General features: G+C 38.2%; 1 protein-coding gene across 1 annotated transcript in view; it reads left to right on the top strand.

Annotated features, from left to right (window-relative positions):
- Nucleotides 1-15,076, top strand: part of KCTD16 (potassium channel tetramerization domain containing 16) — a 185,000-nt gene extending 169,924 nt beyond the window's left edge. The window contains exon 3 of the mRNA XM_034404989.3: nt 14,522-15,076. Coding sequence (XP_034260880.1) covers nt 14,522-14,973 — 452 coding nt within the window. The 3' untranslated portion in view covers nt 14,974-15,076. The remainder of the gene's footprint in view (nt 1-14,521) is intronic.
- Nucleotides 15,077-15,789: the final 713 nt, after the last annotated feature.

The following is a 15,789-nucleotide window of genomic DNA, read 5'->3' as shown; positions in this document are numbered from 1 at the left end:
GGATGGTTATATATTTGTAAAAGCTAAACAGAAAAATGGATGGGAAATCTCAGAGGGAAAATGTCAGCTCCACTGGATGGACCAAACCAAGAAACCAATTCAGCAGGAAGGCTAAAAGTACTTGTTTTTAAAATGGTTATAATAACAGAATGCTGCAGAATGCTGAATCTTTCTTATAGTCTAGTAAATTAGGGAGGTGCCTGCCTAAGCTGCTTCCTTGGGTTATCTCATTGCTCTGAATTTAGAAATTTATTTATTTTGCTTATCTCCATCAAGGAAATCCTCTTCCTTAATCTTTACAGAAAAACATCTAAATTGCTTTGCTATCCATCACTGGGCTATTATCACTGGGTTGTTGTCTCTTTCAGTGGGCTTGATCGACTTGACCATCCGCAGGTGACATTAAGTAGCAACTAAAATCATTTCAGTAAACAGCAACAAGAATCCTTAGTTGTTTAATACCTATGAACTTAAGTCAGATGTGTCTAGCCTGAAACTCAACTTTTAATGTAACAAAAGGCCAAAATCACAAAGGGCACAGAGAATAATCATATCAAATTGCATTAAATTAAATATAAATTACATTTAAATTAACTAAATTTAATCCTAGTTTTTCCCATACATTACTTGATCCTGGCTGCATATATTTTTTGGAATATGGATCCTGGCACACCACTTAAAGGCCAGATGAAGCCCATACTTATTTCTACTACTACCACCAACAAAAGGACCACCCGGATTTAAATCTACCAACATGAAAAAAGAGTAGTACAGTACAGCAGTGGTGAAATCTGAACCGGTTTACTACTGGTTCACTCGCTGCGCTTGCGCAGTGTGCACCACGCACCAAATGCGTGGTGCACACATGCAGTGCATGCCAAAAGGAGGCATGCAGTAAGTAAAACAGTGTGTGTGTGTGTGGGGGGGTGATCACCTGTACTGCAAAAATGACTTATGACTGTTTTTCACACTTATGACCATTGTAGCCTCTCCATGGTCATGTGATCGAAATTCAGATGCTTGGCAACTGACTTGTAGTTATGACAGTTGTGGTCACCTTTTGCAATCTTCTGACAAGCAAAGTCAATGGGGAAGCCAGATTCACTTTACAACCGTGTTACTAACTTAACAACTACAGTGATTCATTTAAGAACTGTGGCCAGTAAGGTCATAAAATGAGGCAAAACTCACTTAACAACTGTCTCATTTAGAACAGAAATTTTGGGCTCAATTGTTGTTGTAAGTCAAGGACTATCTGTAGTTACCAAAACTTTGAGCTAGGGAATCAGATCATGAATTTGTATGAAGCTGCTAAAATCATATTTAATATTTCCAAAGTTTGGGCTAGCATCTTCATTCCCTCCCATTGTAACATTCTTCCTGATGTGATGGAAGATGATATGATATGAAAAGAAAGATCAGCTTTGCTAGTCTGCTCTATTTCTAAAGGAACCAGCTTTGCTCTGTGCCATCAAAAATGGACATTTTCTCTGTGTTCACAGAGAATTAGGGCAATTCCATGCCACAATTTAAGTGACTTGCCTCCTTTGCTATTCCTATGTGTTTCTTAACTCAACTTCTAGTTCATTTTAGGAGGGTGAAACGGAACTGGCCTGGTGCTCAGACTACAACTACTGCAAGACCTTATTGATTGGTCTTCTGCTTCTTGACCTTCCCATCCATGCCCTTTTCTCTTTAAGGGTTTCTTCTTTCTCACTAGTCTCCACGCCTTGCCCTTGCTTTTTCAGATGTTTGCATACATGGATGCCTTCATCCCCTTCCCACATTATCTCTCTTGACACCAAGGAAGATTCATTCTTTTTTTTTTCTCGTGGAAGCATCACAGTTCCAATGCTACAATAATCAAAGCTCAATAATCAAATAATCAAATCAAAGGGAACAGATTGCACTGATGATGTTGCCTAGTTTGGTAACGAAATGTGTGCAAGAAGACAATCAAACTCAGAGAGCACCAAGGACCGCACACATTGTTCTTTTGTTTCAATGTTGCTCTGGAGGAGCTTTTAAATGAGGAAGAACTTTTCAGCTTTGTAGAAATAAAATAATAATGTGTCTGCATTACAACTTAAAAGTGTTTACTAAAATGAAGGCAACCTTTGTAGTATTGTGAGCAGGTAACTGAAAAGTAAAAGGAATGTACTTTATTCAATCTGTGGAAAAATGGGTGATGTAAGAATTGAGTGATTAAGGACAGGCCATAGCCTTAAGGATTTTTTTTGCTGGGTCAACCATAACATTATTTAAAAAAATATAGAGGCGAGAGCAGCCTAGAGTGAAATGGTTGTGCTAGAGGGGAGAACGTGTACCAGACAGTGCAGCCATTGTAGATGGGATTGCTGCTGGAATATAATGAAATGTTGGAGACCAACAACTCTGAAGGTCTTAAAATGGATTGGGCCAAAACAAAGCAGTATGAATTGGAGCTAGAAAACACAAGAATGTAATGCATTTCCAATGTGCTAGGAATGGAAGGAGGACAGTGTCATTAACTCCTGCCCTCAGAAGTTAGTGAGTGGCCTGTCCTGGCGATGGGCCATGCTGAAAGTGCAGGTCTGCCCTAAGAGAGCATAGCTTTCCATGCTCATGAAGGGCAGAATGCATTTGCTAATTGATGTTCACTGCCCAGTGAAACTGACTGCTTCTTTTGCAGTACAGAATGTTATGAAGCGAGGAAATTATTTATTCACGAAGGAGAAGGATTGCTCTGTGCAGTCTCTTATGATGGTTGCATGGGGTAGGGTGCAATAATGTGTGGGAAAATATTTTCTTAGCCGTTTGCAGGTCTGAAGGAACACACTTGCAAAATTTCTCCATGTCTTGTTTCAAAGGCTCTGCATTCTCAGGTGGAGTACAACTTTGAAGTCCAGTGTTAGTTGTTGTTACTCATGAGTCAGTTCCCCGCCTCTTTGTCTTCAAGGATTTTTCCACAACTCTGTCCCCAAATATTAGAAATCAGCCATTGATAGGCTTATTGCCAACCCTGAGGCAGCTTTTCAGTCTAGTGATCAGCACTTCAGAGATGGAGAGGATGAGATAACTATCCTGAGGCAGCGATGAGTAGTCGTTCTTTTACTGTACAGTGACCTAGTAGCAATGTGCCAAGTAAATATAATTAATACCCGTGTTTCCACGAAAATAAGACCAGGCTTATTTTTGGGGTGTATGTGGAAAACAAGCACTAGGGCTTATTTTTGGGAGTGTCTTACTTTTTTTCCCCCTTCTATGGGAAGCCCACTTCTTCTGCTTGCTTGCGGCAGGGCAGGAGGCTGCATGGCATGCCAATGCCGCTGCCATGAGGTTGGGGGTGGAGCTGCCCCACGCGACCCACCCTGGCTTACCTCAGGGTCCCTGAAGCCAGACAATCCATGCCCCAACACCTGCCTCACCTCGTGGCCATGGCACCAACACGCTGCTCGGCCTCCTGCTCTGTTGTGGCCTCAAGCAAGCAGAAGAAGTGGGCCAGCAACCACGAAGGCTCCTGCTACACATGGGTGCAGGTGCTGCTTAATTTTTCTTAATTTTTTTTCTCTAAAAATTTGTATTATTCATTGTTTATTTGTATTGTATTATCTTGGTAAAATTTTCTTAATAACATGATCACAATTCATTTATGATTAAAGCTATTTTTTTCACTGCTATTGTTTGGCCACTCATTCTGTAAATGACAAAAGCTACCATAAATACAAATGTCAAGATCACCTAAACATTTTAACTTGGTTAACTTAATCCTGAATGATCTGAAGATCAGATTATCAAGGGAACAAAGGCAAGGGGTGATACTTATTTCCTTCATAATGGAGAAACCTAAAAGAGGACACAAAAACTTGAGAATGGTATCTTGAAACTGGTATCTGAATGAGAAACAAGAAAACAAGAAACAACTACAATAGCAGAATAACTTCATATATATGCTAATTGGGTTTGTCTGAGAGTGACTGCCCAGACAAGAAAACATACACTTGTAGTGGATAATGAAACGAAAACAACTATTCAGTGTGCCATGGCAATGAAGAGGGAAATGCCCATTTTATGGTTTATGAGAAAAAGTAGTGAGAGCTTCCAGTGTCATAATGTGTTTACACAAATCACAGTGAATACAATCACATTGAGTACATTATAGTTCACTCACCCCATCTCTTCATAGCAACTGGTCAAAGTACAGAGCAAATAAACTAAGAAAAAGTTAAACTGTTTGGGTTCTCTTTAGCTTAGAATAATAATTGTAACTCTATATTGGCTTATTTCAAGAAGTGAGTCCTATTGAATTCAGATTTTTTCCCCCCAAAATAAGTTTCCACATGCTTTTAGTGTGGTCAAGATAAGATGCTCTTTTCTAAACATGAATTGTGTGGAAAAATAGATTCACTTATTGTCCATTTACAAAAGACTAAAAGCCCAGGGTCACTGGGTGTCAAATGTCAATACAACATGTTAATCTAAATATCAGACTGACTGATTATTTGAGGTATGGATATGGATGAAACTGTCTTTCAACCTCATTGATTCGGGTCTTGAGGGAAACATGAAATCAACCTAAGCTTTGTATATGGCTTTATCCAAAGTATCATTTAATATTTTGAACTGTTCAGATAAATTGATACTTTTCACAGAAGGCAGTATATGAAACTTAGTAAAATGAGATAGTAAAATCTATTAAAATATAGCCCCAAGAGTTATTTCAATTTTTTTTTGTTTTACCACTCTTTTTTACTGGATCATTAACTTTAAAGGACAATGGGATTCCTGTTGTTTGAGCATCAAATCTAATCAGCATAAGGCTCATAAAGTTATTGCCTTCTCCTAGCTTGACTGGTAGTAACAATTGAATATGGAAAGATTATCTCTTCATCTTGAAAGTATTGTTCAGGGATTAGCGGTATTAAACTGCTTCTGCAGCTGTTATTTTTAGCTACCCATAGTAAACCCAAAGGTGCTTTTTTCAAGAGGCAACTGGACTTTCTGTTTTTTTCTTTGAAGATGTTTCACTTCTCATCCAAAAATCTCCTTTGGGACAGCCATGACCTGGATGACTGAGAATCTCCAAAGACATTTACCCATAGTAATTTTTCCCATTTTAGGAATTCTAATTTATTTGACTCTAATATGCAGTAAATAGTATTGCATGTCCAATGGCAGGTTTTGTGTAGAACATAGAGGGAATGACCTTCAAGGATAGGAGGAAGCATCACTATCAAGTCAGATAAGCAGGGCTTCAGCCTCACCCAAGAAACTAGTTTGAGAAAACCTCTCAGACAAGCTCTCCCTAGTTCATAGGGAGGGAGAGGGAAAGCACTAAGACTTACTATAATAAAAGCTGTTATAATAAAAGCAGGCCCAGCCTCTATATGACATGATTTCTGAGCCTGGCCTAAGTTATAGGTTGCCACTTTGTTTGTTCCTATTAACCTGTAACCTGCTCTTCCCAATGAAAAATAGGATATAAGTGCTTTAAATAAATAATAAGCCAATTAAGATCTTGTAAACAGGATCTGGTTTTCATGTTGTTGCACGTAGTAATGAAAAGAAGCCTATAGTGGAATTATTTCCCTTCAGGTTGTTGTTCAGCTTTTTCAAAGAATATAGTTGCTTTCATTTTTTTTAGTATGGTAATAAGGTCTTTGGCAAAACAAGGGTAGGGAGCATGAATGCTATTTAAAAATAGGCCTGACAGCATGTTACTAACATGGAAGCATTTTATCATGGAAATTTTTGATAAATGGGAAAAGTCCTACTCATTTAACTACTGTTTGCACTTCCAATGTCTGTGATTTGCAGTTAAATTGACCCTTTTCATACATTATCCTACATTATTTCTTTTGCTTTATTCCCTTCCTTGAAGTTTTCTTAATATGCGATCCTAGTTAACTCACTTGTTATCTTATAATGAGGTTGTCATGGCATAAGTGAAGAATTTCGCATAGCAACAGTAGTAAGAAAGGGAAAAAATATCAGTCACATGAAATTCAAGTCATCTAGAAACAAGGGGCTAAAATATACAAATTTATCTCGAAGTATTCTTTGAGTTTGTTGGGTTTCCCCTCCTATCCTCTCAAATAAGTGTGTGGAGAGTTGCAGCTTATGCAAGATCATCACAGATTTTCTGAATTTTACATCCATTAAAAAAAATCCCAAACAGCTTGCATTGTCATTGTTCTGAAAAACATTCTTTGTAATCTTTACTGTTATTATTTTACTCTCATGAGCTATATGTGGCTGTCTTGTTCTGCCTATGGAGGCTTTTTGCTTAGAATGGTTTTCAATGTGACTTTAAAGTTGTGATGAGGACTATGCATGCAGATGGAGGTGGTTCCACTTAACTTTGGCAGTATATGTATTGAGCAAACATTTAGAGCAGGGGTCCCAACCCTGGTCCATGGACTGGCACTAGTTTGCAGCAGGCCAGAAACTGGGCCGCGCAAACAAGCAAAGCCCCATCCATGGGATGCAGACAGCTCACAAAACTGCACCTACTCCAGTCTGCAGAAAACCCTCTCTCCACAGAACTGGTCCCTGGTGCCCGAAAGGTTGGAGGCTGCTGATTTAGAGTATCTCTAGTTGATCAGGAATTAAAATGCTCACTCTCCAAGTCTATTCCCAACCTTTCTGCACCTTCTACATTGTGTACTTGAAGGCTCAATCCACTTTGTAAGAATCAAAGATGAACCACTGCCTCACAAATGTACGCAGTCCATACAGGGCCTTCAGTTTGGATTAAAACTTCTTGGCCCTTTCACTAAAACTCCAATAGTTTTAGTTGGTTTTGCTGGGGAAAAAGCCTCCATTAACTTTCATTTGGGTATCTTTTCTTTTTTTAAATTGATAGAACTGTGGCGGCATTACAAAAGACAAACACCTATACTGAGAAATATTAAACTTTCCTGTGTTCAGTGATCCCGATGTGGATTAAAGCCTGTTTGTTTAGTTTGGTAATATGTGTTATATCCTGCCTTTCTTTGAAAGATTCAAGGAGTGCATGTAGCATTATTTTCCTGAGACTGGACAGCCACTTGTCTGGAATGGTATTAGGATCTCCTGCTTGTGCAGGGGGTTGGATTAGAAGACCTCCAAGGTCCCTTTCAACTCTGCTATTCCTCCATTTTTTATCCCAGCACTTATCCACTGGTAAAAGCCAGCCCCTTCTGATGAAGTTGATTGGCTTGTATTTGTGTGATATTTTAGTTTTCCTGCATCTGAACTTTTGGTTTAGAACATTTCTAGAAATGACCCTATATGAAGGGCAGGTTCCGGTTTTGTCAGGGATTGTGGCTCGTTATGCAGAAGAAAAATGGTGGAATAAATTACACAAAGCCACAAAGAAATAAGCTGGCACAGAAAAAGTAAACATTCAGGTCAGTGCTGATGAGCATTAGTTTGGCACCCATTCATTGATTGTCAAGAGACCGAAAACTGCTTGATTGTGCAGAAACCTTGAGCCCATGTTCAGAGTTGAGTTGCACTGTTGAGTTCTATTTGCAAGACCAGCTCAGAAGTGCAAGATTCCATTAGCACAAAAGACATCAAAGTTAGAGTTTTATAGCTGGCCGTATTAAAGAATTTGACAGCTGGGAAAATAAATGAAGCCCAACATAGTGTTAGCCTTGCCACCCCAACATTGCCCTGATAGCCAGTTTAATGAGGTGCTAAAATGCATTGGCTGGCTACGCATGTCTGTGTTAGAGAACCCAGCCACACCTTCAGTCCCTTCAGTGATTCACCAGCATCCTGTAATGTTAATGACAAATCCAGAAGCAGCTGGAGTACCATCAAATCTGCAAAGCTCTGATTCAACTTGCTATTCCCCACTTTCAGTTCATGAATCAATGGGGTGATTTGATCAAAGCTTAGTCAAATCAAAGGCTCCTTTTCAAGTGTTTATAGTTCTGTTGTGTAGTCTACAGAGTTTTGCTGTAGGAAATCATTTCCCTCCCTCCCTCCCTCCCTCCCTCCCACTTTTGGGTGATGTGGGAGTTTATGCTCTGATTATACATAGATCACTTACTTGGCCTACATAAGCAGTGATGTGTGTAGCTCCCTCTTTATATTATTTATGAAATCTGAAAGTTTCATAGATCTACAGCAACAGTGACCCAAACAAAAAAGAATCTTAGTCAAATTGTTTTGTTTATCTTTGACCTAAAAGAATTTAGTCACTGAATAGAAAAAGCTGTTACTGTACATGTGACTGTCATTGTCTAGTTTGACAATGCTTGGTAAAGAGAACTAAATAAAAATATGGAATTTAGCATGTGGAAATCTAATAAGATAAAGGAAGCGATACAAGAACATACATGGAAATCATATGCTGCATGGTTGAATCTATGATATGCAGCTAAAATATTTTATAGTGAAAGAAAGAGGAAAACACTGTTTCACCATTATGTTTATCTCACCAAAAAGAAACAGAACAAAACTGAACCATGAAACAAATGCCTGAAATGCCAGAATAAACTACTTGCACAATGAAGTTTTGTGAGACTTTGGATCCCTGTGTATTCATTCAATTCATTCAGTATTCAATTCATTCAGACCTTTGTTCCATTGGCTGTCTTTATTAACAGCACTCCCTGTTGCAAGATTTACATGACTCCCTTTCTCAAAACATTGGAAGAGTGTGACACACTGTCAGCCTTGCTTCTGCTGGGCATCTTCACATTGGGGAGCAGCCTCCTATTGAGGAAGTCCATTTTCATCTCACATCCCCGAGAGCTAATTGGAGGCTTTGGGGAATTCGTGCTGCCTCACTGAGAAAAGTCTCTTTCTCCAGAAAGATAGTGCTTTCTGGCATCCTCCCAATCGGCTGGAGAACGCCTCCTTTTCTTCTGCTGAAAGTAACTTCCAAGTGCACTAATGCTTTCCCAGAACTGCCAATCAGCAGTTAGTGAAGTGCTGGGGAGGGAGGACGGTTATCTGCACCACAGCTACAATCATTGGGGACAAAATCAGACCCTGCATTCAGCAGAATCAGAAGGTAATCATTTGATACTAGGTGAAATAAAATCAGACTGAAAGACCAATAATGAAGCTAAAGAGGCATGACAAGACAGCAATGCTTAAGAAAAAACTGTACGCCATTAAAAAAAAAGCTTGCAAAATGCAATGTAGCAAGATACTATCCCAGATGACATAAGCATTACACAATTACACAAAGAAACAGGTATTAACAGATAATTCTGTTATCAAATTAGCATTATTTTGTTACTCTGTTAAAAGATTATCTATCTATTATTTATTAATTAAATTTTTCATTCTCTGTGAGTTAGATGGGCAGCTTCAAAATTTGATAAACAAACAAATAAATGCTGTCCATCTCACTTTGAAAAGCAACTCTGGGTGGCTTCCAATTAAAATCATATTTTTTTTACATTAAAATCGTAAATGTAAAAAATATTTAAAAGCATGAAAAAGCCGTGGTGATGCAGTGGTTAGAATGCAACAGGCTAATTCTGCTGACTGCCAATTTCCAGCAGTTTGGCAGTTCAATCCTTTCTCAAGGTTGATTCAGCCTTTCATCCTTCTGAGGTCAATAAAATGAGAACCCAGATTGTTGGAGGCAATAGGCTGACTCTGTAAACCACTCAGAGAGGACTGTAGATCATTGTGAAGTGGTATCCTAATCTAAGTGCTATTGCTATTGCTTTGAAATACAAAAGCAAGATAAAAGGCAAGATCACTAAAGGGGTAGCCCCTTTTCAGTTAATCCACCAACCACCTCCACTACTGAGCTAACCCATGCTAATTGGCAGAGTCAGGTTTTAATGCCCAGTGGTATTTTAAGGCAGACCAGGGGTGAAATGTAAAATTTGTTACTATCGGTTCTGTGGGCGTGGCTTGGTGGTGGTGGAGTAATGTGACTGGGTAGGCGTGGCCAACTTTTTTTTTAATTTTTAAAAGCATTTTTTCTGCAACCTCTTCAGCTGAAGAAGTTGTAGAAAAAATGCTTTAAAAAGCCTCTGATGATCCCAGCTGAGCTTCGCAATAATCAGAGGCTTTTTTTTTTTTTTAACTTTTAAAAGCATTTTTTTTCGGCTGAAAAGGTTGTAGAAAAAATGCTTTTAAAAGTTTTTTTTTTAATAAAGCCTCTGATGATCGTGTGGCTCAGCTGGGCATTGGGGGGGGCAGGGATTTTTGCTACTGGTTCTCCGAACTACCTGCTGCCATTGCTACTGGATTGGACGATCCAGTCGGAACCGGGAGCATTTCACCCCTGTGGCAGACCTTACCATAGGCATGGAAGTATTTCATATGGGCCATGGAAGAGTAGCCTTTCCTTCTGGACCTGCTGACTGAAATTCTTTGACAGATGAGATCTGCAGTATGCCCCTTCTGCCAGTCTGATGAGATGGGCTGACCACATTGGAACGAGATGATTCCTCAGATAATCTGGCTTCATGCTATGAAGAGTTTAGGACATAATCTAGTTAAAATTATGTCCATTGTGCCCCAAAAAGTTGGAAGAGACTGAGTGATGGAACAACAAACTATTTCAAGCTACAGGATGAAAGCAGTTTGAATGTTTGGCTCTTTTTTTCCCCTTTAACTAGACAACTCATTTGCAAAGCTTACTTCAATTCAGGTCATCCCATTGTACACACTGATTTGCAAAACTGTACTGTAACAAACAGTCACACCCAAGGCTGGCAGATGCCTGGTTTGTGCAAATGCACACCAGTTCCAGACAGGTTTACAAAGCAGTAAGCCTTGTGGAAGAGCTGGTCAGTTAGAGTTTAATCCAAAACAGAGCACAGGATCACAGATATAAATCAGTGGTGGGTTGCTACCTGTTCACCCCAGATCAGGCAAACCGGTAGCTTCTGTGCATGCGTGCAAGCACACGCAAACCGATAGCAAACTAAATTGAAACCCACTATTGGTATAAATGTATCCAAAACAAAAATCCAGTAGCCAAGAAAGATGACAGTAGTCAACAAGTCCAAGAACCAAGGTTAGGTTACAAGCTATGTCAAGGACATAGGAACAAGAACCCTATGGTGGGCCTCTTCCACAAAAGAGGGAAGCTATTGGTGGCTGCTCTAACATAGTTTAGCAACAGGTGTAGCTCAGTTAAGGGACTTCACAACATTGCTTCCCAAAGAGACAAACAGAGGAATTCTACTTAGCCTTCTGAAATTCCTGATGCCTCCTTGAGATGAGTGGTCAGCCAGGTTCTGGGCACTCATCAGTTCTTTTTGATTTTTAGCTGAGTCAGCCTCAGATGCTTCATTCTTTATCAACTCCTGAGGCTGTGTGATGGTATGTGAGAATTATTTTGAGAGATGAGGGGAAGGCTACCTAGGGAACAGTCAGATTGTGTGTGTGGGAGGGGAGGAGAGCCCAGAACTGCACAATGGGCAGAGAAAGAAATGTATAAAGGACACACCTTAACTTCTGAGACAGTGGGAGATTTGTACTTTCAGACAGATTCTGATTAATGTGGCCTTGCAATAAAACTGAATTAATTCATCTGGTCTGTTTCCTGTCTGGTCTACCTGTGAAGGCTGATTCTAGAAACTGCTCCACAAATAAATGATTTTTTGTAAAGCTTTCTAGGCTTGTAATTTGAATTTGGAAGCAGGTAGATTAAAAAATAAGCCCAATAAAATTCATTCTATCCTGTTATGGATTTTGGGGTGTGAGATTGCAGAGAAACAGAAAAGAGATTTTTAGTTCTGTGTTTTTTATCTGTCCAAAAACCTGTTCACATCCAGCTCTTATGTTATTTTCTCCTGAAATAATAATGTCTTTCTTATTGGTTGCTTTCTGGAACAAATCTTACCTGATGTTCTAAATCAGTTCCTTTTTTTGCAAGTAAAAACTAGATAGTGGCAGGTTTCTCCTGCTGGAACTAAGTAAAAATGTCATCTTTGAACTAAGGATCTGTGAATCAATAAGGCTGATAAATATGTTTTTCAAAAATTTCTATGGTTTACTTTTAACCAGCTTCCCTATGTAATATCTCTTCCAGTGGTGGAAGATTTATTTTTTAAAAAAATTAAAAATCCAATTTAACTATTATTGACTTTTCTCCTAGACCATATAGAGAAGGAGTTTCAAAGTAAGTCTATCAATTAAATTAGCAATGCAATTCACAGACTGTCAGTTTCCTTCATTGTAAATAAGAAAAAATGAGTAGCAAGAGAAGTTGTTTTCCAACTGTTTTTGTAAATGATGGATATTTTGTTAACAGGTGTCACAGGCACAGAGAACCAGAAAAAGTGTTCGTAGGAAGAGAATGATTGTTTGTTTTCATGTTTAATATATACATGAACAGAAAATTGAAAACTCAGCTTTTTCTCCTGTAAGGTTGGCTTTTTAAGAGACCAGATGGGATAGGCATAATCAAGAGGCAAAGAATAATGACAAACCTGACTTGTTTTTTATAATGTGTATTAAGTATATAATATACTTAATACCTGCAAATAGCTTCTACTGTAAAATCTCTCCAAAATATGAAAAGTGATATGGATACTTGAAATAATTCATTCATTCTGCAGAACAAGATATTTAGAATTGACTGTATGCCAAGGCTTTGCATATGCTTTTAAATAATTCAAAATAATTATTGTAAATCCTCTTCAGATTTACAATATATGCATGTGAAAAAATGGTAACAGGACCACACTGTTGGCCCATTGAAGCACAGTGATTTAAAATAGGACATTTGGATTCAAGTGTCCTATATCTACTGGAAATTCCATGCAACCACCCACATAAAACTTTGGGTCAATAGGTGCCTCACTTTATAGCTAAGCAAAAGGCAAAGAGTGGAACCAGTAGGAAGATAGCATGGCATCCAGAGCATAGACAGTGATGCAGTTATTCTTCCTTTTTTAATTTCTCCATCCATTGTATACAAACAGAGACAACAAGGGAAAAAATTTATATCCCTGAACATATCCACAACCCTGCCCCACAAAAAATTCTCGCTATAGGAGAACATTCCTATATTACTTCCCTTACTATGGAATAAAATTCAGTGAATGAAAGGCATTTACTCTAGAAAAGATAGAGATAAGCTCTTAAGTGTTGACAAGTTTTTAACACTCTTAATTTAAGAAGCCAAAGTTGAATTTGATACCACAAAAGTGAAATTCGAAAATTTGCATCATCAAAACTTTCTTCTTCTACAAGCTCTCAATATACTCTTACCATCTGCTGTGAAGTCTTGGGGGACCTTTTGGAGCGTACACTGTGGGTGTATAGAAGCTGTTTTTGTGGCTCTATAATACAACCATGGTGATGGATTTCACCCTTCCTTATCCATACAAATAAAGCTTACATTTTGTGTTACTGTGACTGGATAAATTAGTTATTCAGGTTAAGCAGAATGATCAGGTCTTTTGACTTACACAACTAATGAGATGTGTTTTTAATTGATTATGTTTTACTTTTTAACTCTCAACTGTTTAAAAATATTCAATGGATAGAAAGGTTGGATAAAATTATATACATGTGTATGTATGTATGTATATATGTATGTATGTATGTATGTATGTATGTATGTACATATTGCTTTTTGATAATAACTTTTTATGGCCTCTAGGAGCTGACACAAAGCTTTTAGTGACGACATGCAACAAAAGATACAACTCTAACACCAAAATTTAAGAAGTGTATTTGTTCCTTTATCAAATAAAGCCAGAGCATATTTCTCCTCTGTGCAAAAAATATTACATATAAAAAAAAAATAAAAATTAATATTAAGAGGTAGATTTTTTTTTGCTTTTTAGTACTTAAAGGTGCCCTTTTCCCACAATATCTGATTCTAGTTTGTTTGTTTGTGTAAATCACACTGAATGTTACAGAATGATTGAAATGGCCTTTGTATGCAAAGTATCTCACCTTCCTCGATTTTCATTTATCAAATCTGTGCCCTAATTGTCCTCAATATTCAACAACTGGAATCAATTTTGGCTTAATCTGTGTGAAGTTTATGACCCTTACATGTTGGAAATGAAAATTTTGTTGTTTACAAGAAGTGATATTTAAATCCATTATTAATTTAGTGTTTCATCCAGGTTCTTGTAAAACACTAAGAACTTCCCTTGCAGCATTGCAGTCTTTATCTTAAATCTGACACACCACCAAAGATATTAAGAAATATTACTAGTGAAAGTATTAGTATGAAGTGAAATGTTATCAATGGATGATAACAGTGGGGGGGAAAAGTCCTTTGGTTGATTATTGTCCAAAGTTTCTGACTTCCTGTACTAATCTGATACTAACATTTGTAAAACTTGAAAGCCATCTGCTGTATTTCAGAATAAGATGGATGAGCCAATTTCTCTAGCCCTCCAGATAATTCTTTATTCCCGTTTCCATCCCTTCTGAACTTTCATTGCCCACTATTTCTTTCACCGCTTATATTTATCTTGCTTCCAAAATCCTAGGTGAACTCAATGCTTTATAATCCAAATGTGTTAATAGGTTAAAAAAAAGAAGAAAAGGTGCATTTCATGGCTGCTTTTTGGCAAGTCTAAGTTCCCTTTGTTTGTTCTCCCAGGTGAACCATCACGATGGTCATCATCACACTGTGACTGCTGTTGCAAAAATGGCAAAGGTGATAAAGAAGGTGAAAGTGGCACATCCTGCAATGAACTCTCCACCTCTAGCTGTGACAGCCAATCAGAAGCCAGCTCCCCTCAAGAGACTGTCATCTGTGGCCCAGTCACCCGCCAATCCAATATACAGACTCTGGATCGACCAATCAAGAAAGGTCCTGTGCAGCTCCTTCAGCAGTCTGAAATCCGGAGGAAAAGTGACCTGCTTCGAACTCTAACTTCTGGCTCTAGAGAATCCAACTCTAGCAAAAAAAAAGCAGCAAAAGAAAAGCTCTCAATTGAGGAAGAATTAGAAAAATGCATCCAGGATTTTCTCAAAATCAAAATCCCAGACAGGTTTCCAGAACGAAAACATCCCTGGCAATCTGAACTTTTACGAAAATATCATCTATAGGAATGGGGTTTCGCCAAGGAAAATCACCTGTGCATCTTTAGAAATAGGATGAGGAAAAAGAATAATAATAACTTAAATCACACATAAAGAACCCATTGCTATGTCCTGCCTAATTTGCCTATTTCACCAAAGCTATTCTACTTCCATGTAAACAATGAGATAGGAGGAATAACAATGCATTTATTTGTTAGGCTGTTAACATACATCAAATGCTTGCAGTGCCACCTGCACATTGAAATCAAATGCTAAAGATCATTTACACTATGATTTATGGCAGCACCAATCTATTAGAGAGGTAAAATAAGGCAGAATCCTGGCAGGTGGTGATTTTTTTAAACTGCATGCATTCCTGAAATATTTTTAAAACATTATTTATCCATGGCCAGGATAGGCAAAGGCCAAGAATTCTGAAATTAAGAAATTGTCGTTCCAGTTTACAATAGGAGAGGCTATGTATACTTGTCTGTCTCTCTACCACTGTTTTTACCTTTTAACTGTGCTTTCTCTGAAAAATATTGACTACAATCCTTTGGCGACCAATTTATCTTGGTCTCTTCTTCTTGATGGCTGAATTGTTCTTTTGGATATTTTAATTTTTGTATGTATGAGAGCAGTCTGTTGTTGCTACCTGGGGATACATCTGAATTTGCTTTGTCTGCATACCATGAACATCTCTGGGCACAGGCGTCTGTCAGCTTAGAAACATCTGAAAATCCACAGGTCCAATCCAGCTGCAGGCAGGTGATCACAATTATGTTTCCTTATTGAAGGTCATACTCAGCCTTTGGTCTTTTGGAATAGCAACGGGGAGAACCA

This window comes from Pantherophis guttatus, chromosome 2 (assembly GCF_059756535.1).
Source record: "Pantherophis guttatus breed Tessera chromosome 2, ASM5975653v1, whole genome shotgun sequence".
Taxonomy (NCBI): Eukaryota; Metazoa; Chordata; class Lepidosauria; order Squamata; family Colubridae; genus Pantherophis; species Pantherophis guttatus.
The sequence above is the reverse complement of the archived record's forward strand: the minus strand, read 5'-3'. Positions and strand labels throughout refer to the sequence as shown.